Source organism: Idiotropiscis lumnitzeri, chromosome 1, assembly GCF_059441095.1.
Source record: "Idiotropiscis lumnitzeri isolate Australia: NSW breed Sydney's pygmy pipehorse chromosome 1, RoL_Ilum_1.0, whole genome shotgun sequence".
Taxonomy (NCBI): Eukaryota; Metazoa; Chordata; class Actinopteri; order Syngnathiformes; family Syngnathidae; genus Idiotropiscis; species Idiotropiscis lumnitzeri.
In genome coordinates this window covers 30,044,480-30,065,171 of record NC_142391.1, presented here as the reverse complement: position 1 = coordinate 30,065,171, position 20,692 = coordinate 30,044,480, and the positions used below count along the sequence as shown (strand labels likewise).

At 42.0% G+C, this 20,692-nt stretch overlaps 2 protein-coding genes across 8 annotated transcripts in view; both read right to left on the bottom strand.

The window, feature by feature from the left end:
• slc23a2 (solute carrier family 23 member 2) overlaps positions 1-3,389 on the bottom strand; it is a 41,083-nt gene extending 37,694 nt beyond the window's left edge. For all 6 annotated transcript variants that reach the window (XM_088294569.1, XM_088294577.1, XM_088294591.1 and 3 more), the window contains exon 1: positions 3,088-3,389. The gene's annotated coding sequence lies outside the window, so the exon portion shown is untranslated. The remainder of the gene's footprint in view (positions 1-3,087) is intronic.
• A 1,470-nt stretch (positions 3,390-4,859) lies between these two features.
• LOC148344191 (calsenilin-like) overlaps positions 4,860-20,692 on the bottom strand; it is a 47,611-nt gene continuing 31,778 nt past the window's right edge. Inside the window, exons 1-7 of one of the 2 annotated variants that reach the window (XM_088294539.1) lie at positions 12,144-12,438; positions 8,547-8,671; positions 8,202-8,271; positions 7,944-8,122; positions 7,586-7,690; positions 7,428-7,490; positions 4,860-5,790 (exon numbers count right to left, since the gene is read on the bottom strand). In XM_088294539.1, the coding sequence (XP_088150665.1) occupies positions 5,743-5,790; positions 7,428-7,490; positions 7,586-7,690; positions 7,944-8,122; positions 8,202-8,271; positions 8,547-8,671; positions 12,144-12,255 (702 nt within the window). In that variant the 5' untranslated portion in view covers positions 12,256-12,438 and the 3' untranslated portion in view covers positions 4,860-5,742. Of the gene's footprint in view, positions 5,791-7,427; positions 7,491-7,585; positions 7,691-7,943; positions 8,123-8,201; positions 8,272-8,546; positions 8,672-12,143; positions 12,439-20,692 lie in introns of those variants that run through there. The other variant, XM_088294530.1, reaches the window with a different exon arrangement.

The window sequence follows — 20,692 nt, the reverse complement described above, 5'->3', positions numbered from 1 at the left end:
ATTGCATATTTAATTAGTAATTTTAATTTCAACATTCAAAATCAAGCATGTTCCCCAAGGTCACACGCGCCCCCCTCAGCATCGCATCGCCCGACCCCCCAAGGGGGCCCGCCCCACTATTTGGGAAGCACTGCTTGACCTAAACTGTCATTAAATTCTAAATGTTGTAACAAAGCGCTTTTTCATTTTAAAACTGTATGAAAACATTTTTAATTTGGATTTACAAATCTGATTAGAGCTGATCTTAGATTTACTGTGTTGGTGCAACACAGCCTAAAAGTTCTCAAAATGTTATCTCTCTTATTTGCAAAAAAATATGTATGCTACTTTGCGTCTGTTTAAATTTGATGGTTTCCTATAGTGGCACTTCTGGATGCATTTCTAATTTGAAGATTTTTTTTTTCATATCGTCCAGCACTATGTGGACCGGCAGAAAAGCAATGCAAAAAGGTGCCAGCTCCACACAGGAAAGCCATCGCATTGATTCTCTCAACAAAACTTCTAACGCTCAGGTAATACGTAATTAAGTTCATGATCCACGAGTTCACGATACTTACCTGAATGGTGCAACACCTCGAAAAGACAGTCAACATACTGGTCCTAACTAACCAACCTTGACATAGCCGACTTCATTGAAGCCGCTAAAACGTTACGATTTTTAACCCAAAAAAGGAGGGGGGGGGTGCTCAAATTTGGCCCAATTATCGGTATGTGTGTGAGCCACTTGAAAGAAAAATGTGAATAAATGACAAGACCTCTGAAGCGTCAATTTTTCGTGATCATTGTCATAGTTTATCTTAAATGGGACTCACAGAGAGGTGACGTGTAGGTCACCACAGATGATAGAAACTGATTAATGAGTCATAAAAATATAGTGAATGATCTCACCGCTGCAGAAACTTGATGACCCTTTTTTTATTTTTTATCCCACCTAACATTCTTATCATTTCCAGTGAAACAATGACACTGTAAAGAAGTCTTCATGAATATATAAGACAGAGAAAATGAGGTTTCGCATCATTATTCCTGTGAGATTTAACTTGAATCAGAGGCAAAAGCTTCAACAGGTGTCACGACAATTACAAGGTGACTTTACAATGGATGGAAAGTCTGCAGACTTTTTTTTGTGATATAAAAATGAGACCAAAATAAATTATTTCAATGCCTTTTCCACTATTAATGTGACCAATAACCTGTTCCCACTCAGTATATTTATTTTTTTTAATCTTTTAGCAAGGCGAAGCAAAAACCAATTATATAAATAACTGCGCACACTCTCTACCTGGGGATGATGTAGCTGTGTTCAAAATTACCATCACAGTCATCCATTTTATGCATTAAATGGTAGGCAGCACACAGATACAATCATTGACTTCCAAAAACTCAAGATTTTCAAGTAGGATTTTTTTTTCAGATTTCTCGTCACATTTTACAGTAGCAATCATGGTCCTCAGAGAGCTTCCATATTATCAACACCTTTAGGCCTTAATTCCAGAAGGTATGTTTAGCGTGTAACGATGCTAGGGAACGAGGGAAGTAACAGACCATGATGCCAAATGCCATAACATAGCGCAAACAAAAGACTGCTCATCGCCCAAAGAACATCATACTTAGAGAGAAGGATGAGTAATGGCAGCATCATACTTGTGGGGCTGTTTTTGGTCAGCTGGAACCGTGCATTAGTGAAGGTGGAGGGAATTCTAAAATGGTTGGAAATAACTATCACTATCAGTACAGAACCTTCAGTCCTCTGCGTGAACGATGAAGAGGAACTTCACCTTTCAAAGTGGCAATGACCTGAAGCAAGGGCTGGACAGTAATCAGCCTTGGAAATTTTGACTTGGGAGAAGACGTTGTTTTTAATAGAGTTTAACAGGTAACAGGTCATGTTACAGGGCTCCAGACTAACTACATGGGTGTTGTGGGTATCGACAGCACAATTGTCTCCTTGAAATATGTCAGGTGAAACCATGCAGCCACTATTCCCGAAAAAAGAATTGGCTGCCTTTATTCCTCACTAAGATGAGATGCTTTATCAGAATTTGTTTCCTCTGGCACACTGGGTTTACTGAGAGGAAAGTTTGCACTGATATTACCCTTTGTAATTGTTTATTATTTACCTGTAGGCTTCTGCAATAATCAACCCCATGCCCCCAAGCACCTATAACAGTGGTCATTTGACCTGCCGCCCACCCCCACCCCCCCAAAAAAAACTCTAGCTTTATTTTGTGTTTATCTGGTTTCACTATCTTTTGAGTTAATGTCAGTTGGCAAACCAGGACCTTTGTGCATTGTTAGCACGTGGGTGGAAGAAATATTTAAAGATAATAATGAAAAAAAAAAAAAGAAAATACACTGGTTGCACATGCATGAGAAGATGAAACATTTGATTGTAAGGTATATTTTTAGGAGCAAAATGTAACCATTTTGGGGCATTGTGGAGCCCAACACAAGTATGATTTTTTTTTTTTTATCCCAAGTCGCGTTTTATTTATTTATTATTATTTTTTTTTAATATCACAAAAAGGGGTGTGAAGACTTTTTGTATTCACTGTACCTTTTAAAACGTGTTTGCAGGCAAGCAGGCAGGCAGGCAGGCAGACATAAACACTCACATCTGCTTGGCTGTTTCCACGACAACCTCATCGCCAGAAGCCAATGGAGCCTCAAGTCAATTAAGCTTCGGTGACACAGATAGTGTCATAGCAATCATTACAGGTTTAGTTGCTACTAATGCTGATAATGCAATTGATGCTTGGCCAAAAGCAGGGAGGTGTGGGTGCAATGACGTAAGCAAAAATAAAACGAAGTAAAAAAAAAATACTGTTCAGGGAATGTTTATCGCGCTCTGCGGGGGATTAGGGTGAAGAAAATGAAAGTGTTTGGGGGGCTCAAGGATGACAGATTGGGCCTATCACTGTCTGTCACACTGCATCACCCACGATCACGCCGACCCACGAAGACCATCCTGGAGTGTGTATTTTTAGAGGCTCGAGCAACCCACGTTGTGTTGTTTCTATGCATCCTAGCCAACCGAGTGTAGTGGTGATATGAAAGGAATGTGATTTTTTGAGGTTGTTCACTCACCTGTCCGAAGAAAGAGAAACCGAAGCCCACTTCCCTGCTCGGCTATGTCCGCTGGCTCGCTGCTGAAGCAGCGCGGAAAAAGCGGGTCGAGGAGGAGGAGGTAGTCGGCAGTGGGCGACAGGCTTTAGCGTAAAGTCGGAGGGAAGCTCACACGACTCGAGGCAGACAAACGGACCGGAGAGGGTGGTTTTGAACCCGGTCGAGATAGAAGGAAGTCCTTCTCCCCACAACAGACAGACAGGAGAACCGCTGCTCACGGAGGGATTTACGCCTTTCATAAAACCACGGGGTTGACGTCAGGCTTCGCGCATGCGCATAACGGCCGTGACGTCAAGCACCTGCCTCTCGCAGCGTCTGGGCCAATCAGAATCGGCGCGTTCGTGACGCACCAACTCCGTGTGCACGCGATAGTTGTGATGCGCAATACAATACACAAATTGTTACTACTTCCTTAAAAGAAACCAAATTTACCATTGAATACCATCATCCATCCATCCATCTTATGTACCGCTTCTCCTCACTAGGGTCGCGGGGTGAATACCATCCGATTTATTTTTTGTTTTTGTTTTGATTAATTCCAATCCTCATTTTGATGAGAGCATCTTACTGCCTTCTAGCGTCGACCGTTTGCACTACTTTCATTGCGTAATGACTGTACTGCAGTGTTTCCTAACCTCTACGGTGCCAAGGTGCCCATTTACTTATTCTTATTGCACTGCACACCGCCAAACAAAAACAAATGTCACACAAAGTATGAATACTGGTATAATGATGACGTTTCAATTCACTAATTTCCTCAGTGCAAATTATGGACCTATTTAATTGGACGCAAAGGGGAAGCCAAAGTCATTCTTTCGCAGGGGTGCCCAGTTCCGGTCCTCGAGAGCCCCTGTCCAGCGTGCTTTAGATGTCTCCCTCCGCCATCGCACCTAATTAAAATTACCAGCTCATCAGCAAGCTTTAGCCTGATAACGATCCTGATCATTTGATCCAGGTGTGTTGAAGGAGGGAGACCTCTAAAACAGGCTGCACGGGGTCTCTCGAGGACCGAACCTGGGCATCCCTTTTCTATGTTATCGATAGCAACAGGTGGATGCAGTTTTGATTGTGTGAGTGTGTGTGTATAGTGCCCTCTAGTGGAAAAGCATTTGTTGTGCCTTTCACTATACGTCGATGGCACAGATAGATGAATAAAGATCTATTTATAACGAATCATTTTCAGATAAATTAAGTGATATTGAATAAATTCATTTAGCAACCCTGATGAACCCTCACGGCACATATAATACTTTATGTAATGCATCCAGGCAGTACTCTAGTCATGTTGCTTCCTTAAGCGAAAGTAAAACAATCTGCTCAAACCTATAAGTACCCTATTATGCTCAAGCATGAAACTAGTGTACAGGGAATGCATTTAAAAATCCTTTGTAGCTGCCTAATACTTTAAATAAATCTTCATGATTCAATTGGTGTCTCAGTGTAACCAAACACAAAGCTGACATTCCAGCCACATTAAACTGGTTGGCTTGTTCTGCACTGTTTTTTTAATAGTGGTGCAACATGATTGGGCTCCAAGAAATTCCAACCAATGAACCCACACACATTCATCACCGTGTATATGTGAACAAAAGCTGTTGTATGGAGTGGTAGTTTTTTTTCCCCCGGCGGGTGAATGTCACACTTGCCTTGAGTTAAATCAACTAAAAGCTCATTATGTGTAAATGATGGACACGCACTGGAGGGAAATTGTCCTAAAACAGTGAGAGGCGAGGTCACAGCAGTCGACTGCATCTTTATTAACCCACGTCACAAAGGTCCGACTGTACTGGACATTACACTGTGGCACTTGGGAGTCAGCATGCGAGTAGATACTGAAGAACCAACATAAAGCCTTCATTCAGCATACAAACCCCACATTTACAGACATATTTGTCACAGTACTGCACAGATAAGACTGCCCATCTTCAAATTTTAAAAGTAATCTTCGTTCAATACAAAAGAACACAACAGCAATCTGCTTTATTTCTGTTAGGTGCTGTTACTAAACACCATTGTCATCTAAGAGTGATATCGCCTTCTATGAGCTATTTGGTTTTCAAAAGCGACACAGGTTTACATACACTATTTCCAAAAAATTCCCCTCAGCTGTGCAGATATTGACACGGCTTTGTTTTCCCGCAGGCGCACAAACATGAAATTATAGTGCTAGCTAATTCCACATCACGAACATGCTTTTGTTTCTCTTTTTTAGTTTCCATTTCCTCAGCCCAGTTTAGGAGCTCAGCGGTGTTGACTTTGTGCAATGTATTAGTCCAAATGAAAGGGAACAGTGAGGCCTTAATCTTTTCTTTCATTTAGCGATTATCTCTTCTTTCAGGTTGACAAAAGTGCTTTCGTGGCTTTATTAGAGACACAAAACATACAAAAAAGTGGGTGCGCTCTTGACAGGAAACACATCTCGTGTCCCATGCAGTCCTCATAAGTAGCTCAAAGAAGTATGGTGAGAAATAGAAAAATCCTCCATGTGTCTTTACACTACTTACATTTAGTGCCAAGATGTCATCTATTTGGTGCTTCAGAAATGGGTGATGGGTGTGCTGTGATTTGTCAGTGTGTTCCCCATGAAAAAATACTATCTCACAGCGACCTGATGCATTAGATTACATTCTCAAACAGCTGCATGGAGTTCATGATGTTCTCATCCTGGACACACAAACGATGAAAAAAGACTTTAAGATGGATGAGAATTAACACATTGAAGCAGCAATATGAGAATATTTTATTATACTGTACTAAACCAGAACAAGAAGATCACACAAACGCTAAACTATGCCGGAGCAAATATTCAAACTCTGAACTTCACAACTGTGAGGCAGACACTCTAAGCACTCCTTCACCTTGGCCATTACACATATAAAACAAAAATATATATATTATTACTATATTCACATTCCTAAGTCAGGAATTGACAAACCAGACATCAGCTAAAGATTCAAAATCACTCAAATTCATGGCCAGAGGACCATGTGAGGCCATACTTTAAAGCAGGTGTGGGCAAACTACGGCCCGGGGGCCACATGTGGCCCATTAAACGTTTTAATCCGACCCGCAGAACTTGAAGAAAATTAAATGAATAAACCTTGTCAATGTATTATTTTCTAAATACTGTGGAAGACACATATATTGTTGTAACGCTTTTGTTCACTAGCATTTAAGATTAAATGTATTTTTTTTCTCCAATGAGGTGAGGTTACCAAAACACTCCATCCATCAGCTCCTCGGTCAAATTTTAGAACCCATTGTGGCCCACCAATCAAAACGTTTGCCCACCCCTGCCGTAAAGGGACACTTGAACCAAGTTAAAATTGGCAAGTGTATTATACGGATCCATGTTTGTGAGTTCTGTTGTCTAAAATGGCGACCAATCAGCACTAAAATTTCAAGCGCACATTACTCTTGTCCACTTCAGCCTGTGAAAGTATAAAAGCGTTCTGCGCAATATTTTGATTTATTCACAACAAATGTGAGCTCATGAGGTCACCTCCCCAAAATCAAAAATACCATGACGATCGATTCTCCACTTAGACCGGATGAAGCGGTCAAGAGCAAGAATGTGCACACAAACCCAGACTGGTTATATTTTGGACAGTTAGCGATGCTAAAGTTTAGTGAAGGCATTGTCCCAGAGTGGCCTTGGGGAACAAAGTAAGTCAAGTTTTGGATTCAAATCTAATATATAATGACCTATGAATAATTTATCCTATGAAAAACTTCTTGGAATGCATAGTGTTTGCACATCTTGGTGACTTCTTAAAGAAAACAGACGACACACGTCTGCACGTAACATGCTCATTTCCTCATTCTCCTTTAAATCAGCCGTGGAAAGGTGAAGCGTTTTATGATGTTTTCAGAGGTTGAAATGGGCCTAAGTAGAGATGTCCACATACATTTTGGGGCCGGATGGTCCCGTAAATTTTGGACATTATTAGCGACTTAATTACAATAACTTTGAATGGACAAGTTGTGCCCAGTCCCTTGTGTGATTCCCACCAAGATATGGAGGGAGGGGAGAGGGGCGTGGCCATAGCCCTAATTTTTAGGGGGCGGTTTTCAAATTGTTATTTATTCACTGACTTCATCAAAACAAATTGATGAAATAGAAAATGCAAGCTAATATTATTTTCCTGCTAAATAATACATAAATTGAGCTTGTTTAATAAAAACTCGACCTGTGTGATCCCTTTAATTTATTACAATAAACATCAACCAACAATTTGTGTCAGCAACTCATTTTGGGTCCCTAGGCCAAGTTTGTAAACCCTGTTTAGGGTATTATTTACCTTCTGGCAGGTTTCGATGAATTCTTCAATGGTCACAACACCATCTCGGTTTCGATCCATTTTCTGGAGCACAAAGTTAAGAAAGAAAGAGACAAAAAGTCATACAAGCAATGACTGAAAGATGAATGCAACTTTGAGTAAGCACATTTGTTTCAAACCTGGAAGAATTTGTCCACATGCTCAGACGGAGCCTCGTCTCGCACGCATGGGTACGTGTACCTGCCCATCATGTCGTAGATGGACTTCATTATTGCCAGCATCTCCTGCGCAGGACACAAACATTCAATTTAATATCTACAAATTATTACAAAAGCAAAAGGGTAGACATAATGTTTGACTAAAAATCATATTAAAATGAAGTTTTTCCATGTTCGAACTAAATGGTCTTCAGCGTATTCCACACAATCACTGTTCACTGTGTTACAATATTTTGCTACGACGAAGTACCCAAGTTGTGCGTTATGGTAGACGAGAGGTGAACAAAGAAAGAAACAAGCACTTTGCCTCTTGTGGTACCTCTTTGGTGATGTAGCCATCTTTGTTGATGTCGTATAGGTTGAAGGCCCAATTGAGCTTCTCCGTGACAGATCCCCTGAGTAGCACCGACAGGCCGATGACAAAGTCCTCAAAGCGGATCGAACCGTTTCTGTCGATATCAAAGGCGTTGAACAGGAAGTGAGCGTACGTGGTCGCGTCTGCAAGGATGAAAGAGACTTTAAGGATTGTTGGTATGTTACCATGGATACAACCTGGTGTGAGCAAAGGAGAGCTAACCTCCTTGAGGAAAGAACTGAGAATAGATGGACTTGAATGTTTCCTCATCAACCAGCCCACTGGGACACTCCTGGGAGGAAAAAGAAAAAGAAAAAAAATGAAATCGGTCAGAGCTGAAACATAATGAGTCCTCCTCAATCAGTGGGTACAAGTTAGAGATTGAAATTCAAACCAAATCGCCTCTATGTCATTCAATAGCAAGATTTATTTTTTTGCCTTATTTTAAGCTCAATCAATTTGCAGCTCAATATTTACAAACGCGGTTCCTGATTGATTAGCTTATCACATTTGAAACACCCTCTTCAGGAGAAACAACTGAGTTCTCCCAACAACTGGTTGACATACATTCTTGAAGCCTCTGTAGAGCGACTGAAGCTCCTTCCTGGTGAATTTGGTCTGAGCCTGAAGTTGGTCCAGACCCTCCGGCTGGTGACGCACCGTCGACAGCTCTAGATCACTGTCGCTGCTGTCTGTGGGACAGAGAGAGAAGGGAGGGGAGATAGCGAGTGATGCAGAGGTGGGTTGATGAAGAGAAAAGCAGTGGGGAAGGTAGGAGGACGGGGGGGCAGACGTTGAGTGCGTGGATCCAGGCAAACATTCAGGGAGGGCCGGGATCACACGTTTAAGAAAGAGGAAGCAGCTAGAGAGAATGCGTTCACAAGCAAAAAGGCAGGGGAAATAATGGCTTGTACTTTCTTTATGGCGGAAATGTCACCAAACATTTTCTGCTTGATTGTCTTTTCAACACAATCAGTCTGTTGGTTGCCAGTTCACACACACTAAGAGAAAGCACTGCATGGTCGGGATAAACTGAAAAAACAAACAAATCATAGAACAGGGCAAGGGCAAGAAATTTTCCGGACCACTGTTTCCATACTCACCATCTTTAGATAGAGAGGAGAGAGGAAGAGGTGCAGACACCAAAATGTGGCGAAAGAGAGCACATGGAGGATAGTGGGAGAGCGAGGAAGAAACAAAAGAAAGAAATTAGAGTCAAGATTTTTGTATGACAAGAGCAGAGCGGAGTGCAGCGACATCCACTTTAACCCGCCCATCCATTCTCTCTACATTGCTCATATCCTGTTAAGGATCGCGGGTTGGATGGAAACAATCCCAGACGATTTGGGGCAAAAGGCGGACTACGCCCTGGAATGGTCGGCATGCAGAAAACCATTCACACTCATTTACACATTTACGTAACTGACCTCATGCTGCCTGAACGGAAGTGAACCAAAACAGAATAAATAAGAATACAATGGATTTTTTTTTAATAACAAATAGAATGTTCAATCCAAACTCACTTCATCCACATACACTCGTCACCAACCACATTACGGCAAGTACAGCCAATAGACAAGTTTGTATCAGAAGTGCGACATTGACAAAGACAGCGCTCATATTTGAAACTACAACATTAGCAGAGTGAGAGGTACACAAGAAAACACGACTGTTGCACTTTTTGTGATATCTAATTCTATATGCATATGTAATGCATTGTAGGTGAGTATATTTTCATTTCAGTACTACGTGAATAATTCACTTACTTTTGTTCCAGTATCGGTTTGAATAAAGTGATTTATGTATGTACAGTGAAACCCCGCTACTTTGCGGTTCACCTTTCGCGGGTTCAGTGCTTCGCGGGTCTAAAAAATATTCGGGGGCATTGTAGTTTCGCCGAGCGGCACGAGGGGGCGCTGGAGCGGTTAGACGGCCGGCGTGCGCCGAAGAGGAGAGTGGACAAAGAAGAGAGTGGACGAAGAAGAGCACGTTCCCCCGGGCACGATTTGGGGCGACGTTTCGCGCGGTTCGGACCGTACCAGAGCTCCAGCCGGCGAGCGTGGCAGTTAAGCCGAAGAGGAGCACCTTCCGCGGGCACGGGCGGTGTCAAGCGGCCCCTAGGTTTAACCGAATGGAACCTCCGGGGGAGGAGGGCGGGCGTGTGTCACAGTTAAGCCGAATAGGAGCGCCTCTTCCGCCCGGGCACGAGCGTAGCGTGAGGCTGTCAGTTATGAATGAATAAATAAATAAATGAAGAATGCCACCTTTCATTTCACTGTCATGCCGCGTGTGTTTTTGTTTTTTCAGCTGTGTGGGCGTTCCTCCAGCGATCGTCTTGCGCCATGCCGTCAGCTGCTGCGAGACGCACTAATTACACTGACTATATTGTGATTATAATAAATATCTTTGTATCACCACCTTTTTTCCCCGCGTCTGCGTTTGGAGAGTCCTGCTCAATCCTCCAGCTCTGCTGGAGGATCATAACATTCACAGGGCACACCGAACGGCGTACCAGCAGGTAAAAGTCGAAGTAATTAAATAAATACAAAAAGAAGTAATTGAATAAATACAAAAATAATGGCTGGGGAATAAAAAAATAAGTTTTAATAATAATTTGTTTTTTTTTTGTTATAACATGAATTTCACTCTCTCTACCCATATATATATATATGCTACTTCGCGGATTTTCAGTTTTCGCGGGTGGTCTCGGTCCCCATTAACCGCGATAACCGGGGGTTTACTGTATACCTACTGTTTGAAATCTCTTAACTTTTCAATTTGTTTTTATTTTTTTTTATGACCTGACACGGTGACTTCAGATGGAAATCTGCAGTCAGGCAGAGAGCATCTGGAACTATAGTTTGATGTATTCCCTGACAAGACAATGAATAACCTAGAATTCCTCGCTATGGAAATCTAGTCAGTGAAAAAATGTATTTGTTGTATTACTTAGAATGTTCTGCTGTTTATAAAAAAGCACATTTCAGAGATACAGACATGACAGTATTTGTTAAGGTCTGAATATAGTCGCTGTCAGGCGGAATCCCCACATCTCCAAATCACGATTTTTCAGGGGAAAAAAAATCACATCTTGCATAACCTACTAAACACTGAATTTTAAATTCCAATCATGTCTCATTGCAGTGACATAAACTCACCACCATCCCAAAACGTTGAATTGCTTATTTCATTTGCTTAAAAAAAAAATCAGTAAATTAAAATGGTACAACTTGTCACAGCTGCCAAGCCTACACTTCAAAGTCTGCACTGATGCCGCAGTGCCCACAAAGAACAGACGCACACCCTTCAATACTTGACAAAAACTAATGACTGTGGTTACAGTTTACCAAATTTCAAAGGTTAAAGAGTCAAGAGTGATGCAAAGAAACAAATCTGCAAGCAAATCTTCATGGCTGACCCTGAAGTCCGACAATTTTAACAAAACTCCATTTTCACTCATTATTGTCAAAGAAACAGCAAATACTTTCAATCTTGTGGTCGCACAATGCCACAAGTCTCTCGCAAAGTGAGGGAGAGAAAGTTTAACCATAATTCTCAGACAATTCAACCTATTAACAACACTGTAATTGGATGATAATGCATGAAAAATAATACATGACGTGGAGGAGACTAACAATCCCCATCCATCCATTAGCTGGAGGATCACGGGCGTGGTGGAGCCCATCTCAGCTGTCCTCGGCAATAGGCGGGGTACACCCTGAACTGGTTGCCAGACAGTCTCAGGGCACGCATTGACGAACAACCATTCATACCCACAATCACACTTGGGGACAATTTGGTGTGTTCAGTTAACCTACCATGCATGTCTTTTGGAATGTGGGAGGAAACCAGAGTACCCGGTAGAACGAGTGTAGAACATGCAAACTCCACACAGGAAGACCGTAGCTGGAATCGGAATCAAACGCTGCACCTCTGCACAACGAGGCGGTCGTGCTTACCAGTCGTCCACCGTGCCGCCCACAAACAATATCAAGTTGTGAAAAAATATGACTGTATTTGGAAATATACTTTAGCTTTTCTACCTGACAAGTAAGATATGGCCTTTCAAGTGAGGAAAGCATTGAGGCCAACATCCAAGTACATTGAAAGAAAATAAAATAAACAATTCAACACGAGTTGTGCAGAAGTGTTGAACTCCCTCACCGGTCTCGGTGATGTCGATGAGGCCCAGCAAGTGCATCAGTTTGAGGAACATGATGACCAGACACACGATGCCCACCGTCTGTAGGCCCTCCGTCTCCCAGCGCACGCTCATCCTGCCCGCGTCTTCTAACTTTCCTTCCACGGTCGCGCGTCTCTGCTGCTATACGCTCATCGTCATTGCGCTCGGATCCATGTACGCAACCTGTCACGGCGCTCGTCACTCTCTATCTGTCACACTTCTTCCCGGCGGTATCTCTTTTTAGCTCGTTGCCGCTGCCATGTTAATTGACTGGCCTTTTTACTTTCTGCACCCCCCCTACTCCACTGGGTCACAATTTTTTTTTTTGCACTCCAGTCATAAGTAAACAAAAGGTCTGGTGGTCTGAACAACTTTTTAATTGCTTGTATGCAAATCTTTTGTTAACAGCTTATTTCTGAAAATATGTCTCTGACTCAGTCATTTTGAATTTCTGTACCTGTGTTACGTAGCAGTTGGGCTAACTTACATTATAAATGGAGCCACACTGAGCATATCTGTCGATGACTTGGTAGATAGGCTGGGTGAAGACCCAGAACCACTTTCAAGTGACTGCTGGATGGCACTGTCTGAAACATTATACAGAAACACGAAGCCAAAGGAAAAAGAGAGTAAAATATACTATATTTTGATTTGATTTGATTTTTAGAAATCTTATTAATGCAAACAAATGCGCAAAATGCCTCCTTTAAAGTAGAGTGGATCCAAATAATTTTATGGAAATTACTCATCAAAAGAGAGAATAGGTTAAAGGGGTAAAAATGCTTTCCAGCTATATGACAATAATGGTGTGACAATAAAGAAAAAAAACAACACTGGCATCTACCCTCACCATGACAAAACACAAAATGGCTAATCGCTTATGTCGTAGTGTTCATGTCTCTCATTCTGGGTCTTTTTTGGGAGCACACTGCCATTATTTCGTTTTGTTCCCAAAAGACCATTAAGGAATTAAGGCAAAGCTACGAACTGAATGAACAAAAACAGACCAAATCCATTGTTTATGGGGTCAGAAGTCAACAATGTGACCTCAATTGCATTGTCCCAAAGCCACTCCGTCACCCACTTTTCCAATTGTTTCACTGTCTCCTCTGGGATGCTCACAATGATACGGCAGCACAAGTACTCAGTGGAGTCTTGACACATTCATGGTGTAATAAAAAAGGGAACAGGGAACGTTCATTCCCTCGGGTTCTGTTACACTTGTTCAAGGCATTTCAGGGGAAGAGAACACTGATCTTTGCTTCCCTCTAGTGGACAACTGCCAAAAGAAAAAAAAACAGCTCATCATCAGTTCATCTCTTACTTATGAGTAGGCAATAAAATTATCCTTTGAATATTTTTAGTTTGTGTTGTAAATTGGTTTGGCTCAATTTTATTGTCTGCTCATACGTCATACATACACACACACACACACACACACAATTTGCTCACAAACTATGAAAATGTAGCCTTTAACTGTTAGTTTACCAAAAAAGGTATCTTGAACACAAAAATGCAATATTTCTATCCGAAAAGGCATATGCAACAAACAGTTGTGTTTTGAAACACATGCCATACTTTGCTTTACAGTTTCTACATATTCCCACAAAAATATTTTTTCATTTTTTCAAATAAAACTATATGTGTGCAGAAAATGGGTAAATTTGGCTATAAAAATGTTTCCCAATGCAACACTCAAAATAACTGCATTAGACCATAAAATGATATTTTTTAGTTTTCCATCAAACATTTTGTTTAATCAGGCTAGTTTTTCACGTCACTGAAAATATTCAATCCAATCAAAAAACTGGATTTGTTGAAGGGCACATACAGACCTCCTCAACCGTGGTTGTTTTGTTAAAAGTGCTTTAAAAATAAAGCTAAGTGTTACATGGTAAGATTTTGAAGTGGTGTAGAACAACCACAATGAACCGTTTTTTCCCCCCTCTCTGACACTCACAATTAAACATTAAGTCAAGAAAAATATCTTTATTTCTGGATGCAGCTCTTTTATTGGATGTCATATGACTGTGTACCTAATAGAGTGGCCGATGACTATACAATACACAGCACATTCCCCATCCTGTCATGTCATGACTATCCCAGTGTGTCTGATGAAACCGATTAATTGTTAGCCCATATGCCTGATAGTCTGACGTTCAGAATTGGCAAGGCTCAACCACAACCAAATTGTGGACAAGCTCTACAGAAGAGCTCTATACTGCATGTAATCAGATCTAGCAACACCCAGACAAACAAAGAAACAAGGAAATGAGTGGTCAGTAATGCGGGAAAAATATTAATTGCTGATATCAGTGCAGCTGGAAACATAAAACTAAGTTGGCATCGATGTTGCCCAAAAATAGGGCTGAACTGGACCAAAAGCAAACTTGACATCGGAGTTGAGAAGACAGGAGTAAAACAGTAATCAAGCCTACGCCTTTGCTCACTGACCTGTCATAAACTCTCAGGAAGCTTCCACTCAACCACACTCAGCTCACACTTTTTATAGACAACAACAATATGGCCTTCGTTAGTTCATCATGCTGTCATCACACATCACAAAGTCTCGTAAATCTTACTGAGAGCATGACCCCAGTGGTTGCTATTGTCATACAATTCAGACTCAGTGGGATACGATGAGGTAAAGTAGACGGAGGAGCATAGTGAGCCACGTGATGAAAATTTTTGGGTGCGACTGATGGATGATCAATGCCCTTCAAGTCCCTGGAGGAGTTCTACGAGTTCCATATTTAGGCGGCCGCAGAGAAAACCTGCTCAATACCGCATGTATAATTGATGCGAGGTAATGCTAAACCGGGGTGTATCACTACAAGCTTTGGAGAAGCGGGGGTATCAGAGGGCTGATGCGATTGAAAGGAGTGATGAATAATAAAAGAAAAGAACATTACTGGGGCTTTTGTCGAATTTATTACTTACTGATGTTGAGCAATATCACAAAGACTAATGCGGCACCTGCAGCCTTCCTGCTGTAATTGTCTTGGCATGCTGACGGCAAACCACTCGGACTTAAAGAACAAATCAAAAAAGATGGCTCTAGAATTGCGCAATTTGGACCTAGAATGCCATACAAACCATTTTTTGAGACTTTAGCTCAGAGAACATCTTAAGACGTTCTCAAACTTTTTAGTACCACCGAGAAAAATATTTAGAGCTTACAGGTGCTTGCTTGGCCAAAAACGCAATAAAGCATAATTCATGGTGTAAGCTACAACAACATCATGCACAGTTTCAATGTGAACGCTGTGCTTAAATATAAGAAAATAAAAATGTAGTTAAATAATGATTGTCTTACAAAGTATTGCACAATAAAGTAAAATACAAAAATAAAAATATCAAGGTAGCCCATGGAAAAGTGTTTTTTTTTTTTTTCCTTTTCTATTTATAACTTTTTATGATGCCACTATGAGATGACACAGTCGTCTGCTCTGAAATATTCCGTTTTTGGGGTCTCCTGAAAAGTGATTTTGAGATCTGAGGATTAGGCCTGGTGCCAGCGAAATGGTCTGGCTGCTCAGTATAATATGAACAATATCCATCTATTATCTGTTCCGCTTCTCCTCACGAGGGTTGCGCGGGGGTGCTGGAGACTATCCCAACTGTCATCAGGCAGTGGGCGGGGTACATCCTGAACTGGTTGCGAGCCAATCACAAGACATCCATGCTCACACTCACACATAGAGACAATTCAGAGTGTCCAATCAACCTGCCATGCATGTTTTTGGAAGGTGGGAGAAAAGCCACACAGACATGGGGAGAACATGCAAACTCCACAAAGGAAGGTCGGAGCCGGAATTGATCCTCGACCTCTGCATTGTGAGGCTATCGTGCTTGGCAGTCGTCCGCCGTGCTGCCATGAACAAAATAGTGAATCAAATTTCATCCATCAATTTCAATCACGTTCATCCTCATAAACCTAATGGGAGAGTTGGCGACTATGCCGACTGACTATGGGTGAGAGACAGGTCACCAGTCAATCGCAGGGCACATTATGTATAGACAAACGACAATTCACACTCACATTCACACCAGTGGAAAATTCTAAGTCTGCATGTGTTTGGAATGTGGAACTTAAAGACACTCAAGAACGGCGAGACGATGCAAATTCCACATCAGGGTTAGCTTGCTGCCGTAATCCATTTTAAAAATCAGTTTAATACATTTGACTGTGAAGAAGCTATGATGAATAAAGACCAGGGGTCACCAAAATCCACCCCAAGGACTTCATGAGTAGGCTGCCGGACTGTCCCAGAAATAGTTCACCAGTAATGGCTCATTGAGATTTCCTAAGAATGTTGTGATGTGAACACTGGCAGAGATTTATAGAAGTGTTGCATATTAATATACAGCTCATTGTTGATCATCATAATTGTGAGAAATTGTTTACATGATCAGTGTTTTCTCATATCTTTCATTGCAAATCAAAACACAATTAAAAATAGATTCCAGAAGTGTTTCTCAAGCTGGTAACCTTTCACATTAATTGGTCTAACTATCAGACCTCAGTTTCAAAAAGGTTGGCGACCCCTAGCCTAAACAGTACTTAGAGTTCGCACACACTTGAGACATTCCAATAATGAGGTGATAAACTTGTTCTGAAATGAAAGAAACTTGGAAGCCAACCAGGCAGCACGGTGAGCAAGTGGTTATCATATTTGCCTTGAGTCATGGCATTTGGACATCCTGTGTCTTGCATTTCCATGAAGCCAACCCTCTGTTGGCCCATGTACACAATCGGCTACCTGAGTCAGCCAACCTTCCCACCATCCATCGTCCCCAATCCTGAGACCAACCCATTAAAACCGAAAAGGCGATCATCACATCTGTCAGGTCCATTCGACAATCCACCAACCAACCTTCCATATTTAACAATAACGACCTACGTCCATCCCTTTAGCCAACCGTCCATCAGTGTGTACTTTCACCCAATCACCTACCTACTACATATACACTTAACTCGGTAAACTTTTCTGGCAATCTCTTTCTAACTAGCTGTCCATATCACATCACTAGTTTTATTTGTAGTATTAAGTCCTTTGGTACTTCTTTTGTTTAACTATAATGTTATTTTCAAGTGCACAATGTGTTTCCTGGCTCACTATTGCTGTTCTATTTATCTAGGACCAGCGGGCTATCAATAACTGTTGCAGGTGTGAGGTTTACATTGGATTGAATAGAAATGCGCCTTTGGTTTTTCATCCTGGAAACAAATAATAAAAAAGAAAATGCTTTGTAATAACAACATGTCCCCTGCCGTTCTCTTTACAAGTCTATCCCAGGCTTCGTGCCAGTATACGCTTCTATTTTTTTACAACACTTTGTAGGTCAAATGTTGTTTTTGCAGTAGCTAATATGACAGAGGTTTTGTGCCTTGGGGGAAACATAAAGCTGATACTGGAAAAGGGCCCACATTGACCCTTACCTTCAAAAGAGGACATGGGTTCCAGTATACCAAACTGCTTGAGAACTGCCATGAAGAGAATGATCACCACGCCGATGGCAAACAGCTCCATGCCTTGTATCCCCATTGTTGCGCGGGCCAGGCCTTATAGATGAAAGGCCGAGCCGACCTGGGTCAGCGTGGGCCGGGCCGCCCAGCAAACAAGCGTTCTCACCGGAGCTCAGCCAGGGGGTGACGGGAATCAGCCTGACAGGTGGGAGACTGCATGAGTTTGTATCCGAGACACCATGAGAAGCGGGCCAACAAGCTGCTTGTAATGTCAACAGTGATGTTGAAGTGGAAACAGCGTGGATGCCGACATATATGGAAAGCGTCCCTCTGTGGATCCGGGAGGCGAGACGGGGGCCATTTATTACGCGCATTAAAGGAGATGTTTCAAGTCACTTTTCCCCAGATTCCTGCTCACCCTCTTAAAGCAAACAGCTATTATCAGTCGTCACGTCATCGCCTTGCACTAAATCACATGACGGGTTCTTCTAAGGATGTTTTAGAGGAATCGCACACACTTTTCTGGGCGCACCCCATGGTCCTCACGACTTTGGGATGCAGATCGCTTCCATTAGATGGGAGAAAGTCCAACTGAGTAGAACAATGGTGGCTTTATCATCCATGTGACACAATTCCAAATAAATCACCACATCATAAGCGGAAAAGATGTGAAGCCAAAACAGAACGCAGCCTGTTTCAACAGCTGCTGGTCACTGCGGTTCTGAGGTAACCTCGGAATATCAAAGGTTCAATGGAAAATTGCACCCCTCAGACATTCACTCCAAATGAGCCAAGCAACAACTTCATTGTCCTCCTCCTGCTCGGGTTCTTGATTTAGTAATCCCCAAATGCATCCAATTATTCAAAATTCAACTTCAATTTTAGGCTCCCCTGGTCAACTTCTGCACACATCCAAAGTCCGCTCCCGATATGGAAGAGTCCAGGAAGGCACTTTATATCGAGAAGAGTCCGAGAAGGGATATCCCATGAATGCAACTCTGCCCACTGTTGCACCTCGAGGAATGAAACCAAACTGCCTCATGCATTTTATACCTCCGGCTATCCCTACTTCCCTGCGGTCTCACCCTCCTCCGCCTTCTCCTCCTCCTCTTCCTCCTTTCTCTCCATCTGATATGTGTTAAAGCCTCAAACACACCGCCCCCTCTCTGCATCTCCTTCGTCATTCCGTAACTTTGGTCAACAGCATACTTTTAACCCCCCTTTCTCCACACCACTACCACCACCCTTACGCCCACCACTTTTTTGTTTACACTTTTGTGACTTGTAGTGACAAAAAAAATGGATAAAACAGTATAAGTGTCAAAAAAGGAGAACTAATTACTCTGCTATTTGATAATGCATCAAGGTGGGGATCGAGTGTGAGCGTGTGTGTGTGTGTTAATGCACTGACTTAGTTGAAGAAAGGAGACACAAAAGGAGAGGCCAGAGTCAGCAAAATCAATATGCTTGTGGTCAGACAGTGGTGGGGAGCTCCCTGGCACTTTTACCTTTTTTTTTTAAATTGCCACTTCGTTGCACTTAGAGGGAACCTAGTATCAAACACGACATCAAGAATAAGAGTGCATTTGCTGCCAATAACTGTCAATCAGTAAAAGAGTGCGTGTGTGCGTGTGTGTGTGTGTGTGCTGTCAATCTGTGCGCATCATCCCCTCAAGGTCAAATTTAGATTCTTGATTTTCACTTGAGTGAAGGAGACGGGATCAAGTGACGGGCACCTACACACACCCTGAAGCATGTGCATGTGCATGTGCATACTGGTGCTTTTGCAGCGACGTGGAGTGTGTGGGGGTGTGTGTGTGTGTGTATGTGCTTGTGCAGCCATTAGGACACTAACAGGTTTTTAAAAGGAAGGCTGTCCTCTGCCTGCTGACACAACAGTCAGTAAAGGCCCATAGAAATTGCATCAAGTCTCACCGCAAAGTAAAATATTATAAACCTTCTTGCATGCTTGCTGAAAACACCCAACTCCTCACATGCTCCCGGCCATTAAATCCTTGGGAAAACTGCTTGATACAGTCATGTTTAAAAGTACTGGAGGCAATTGCTGAGAGTTGGGCGTCCATCCATCCAACCCAAAACAATTAGATGAGGGTGAGACATCAGGAATAATGTAGTGGGTGTCTCTGAAGGAAAAAAAAAAAAAAAGACAGGCGCCAAAAACTAAGGTCAGTAGACCTTGACTGCCTCTTGGTGGCGAGTTGCAGGACTGCAGAGGTTAAAAAGCATATTTGCATCATGTGACACACCACGCTCTGATTTGTGGGGGGATTGTGAATAAATAAGAAAAAATGTCATAGGAAGTCCTAAGTAATGTGATGCAGTTACCTAGACTAGCAAAGAAAGAGAGGTGAATAAGATGGCTGTCTGGTTCAAAACATCTGATTCCTTAAAGAATGCCTGCTGAAAAATTTGGGCTAATTCCCTATTAGGAGTCGGTCTAAGTCAGAGGTGTCAAAGTCATTTTTGTGAACGGGCGACATCGTGGTTCTGGTTTCCCTCAGAGGGCCGTTATGACTGCGAACTCATATAAATCACCTTACATTAAAACTTACACACAACACATTGATACAAAGCTAGTTTTGAAATCAGAAGCCAGTAATCAATGACATTATCTCATATTTCAATGTTGTTAAAAGTGAAGAAAATGTGCTAGAAGCAGCAAGTTGAAGCACATGATTTTCCCTTCGCGGGCCACATAAATTGAGGTCGCGGGCCACATCTGGCCCCCGGGCCTTGAGTTTGACACATGTGGTCTAAGTCCTGGCGTTAGGCCAAAATGCCAGCTTTCAACCAACATGACTAACTTTTTTTCCAGTTTGGATCCAATAAACCTTTTTGTGCATCCTGTTATGATAAAACTCTCCACAAAGTTTTGCGTCCATTTATAAAATAGTTTCAGGGCCCTTTTTGGATCTTTTGTTTTCACCATCCATGAAGTGTGTTAAAAAATATATACATGCACTCACTCTGTTAAAAAACATGACAACACGTTAATAGCCAAAATGATTTCAGACGATGTCATACAGAATAAAGCTGATA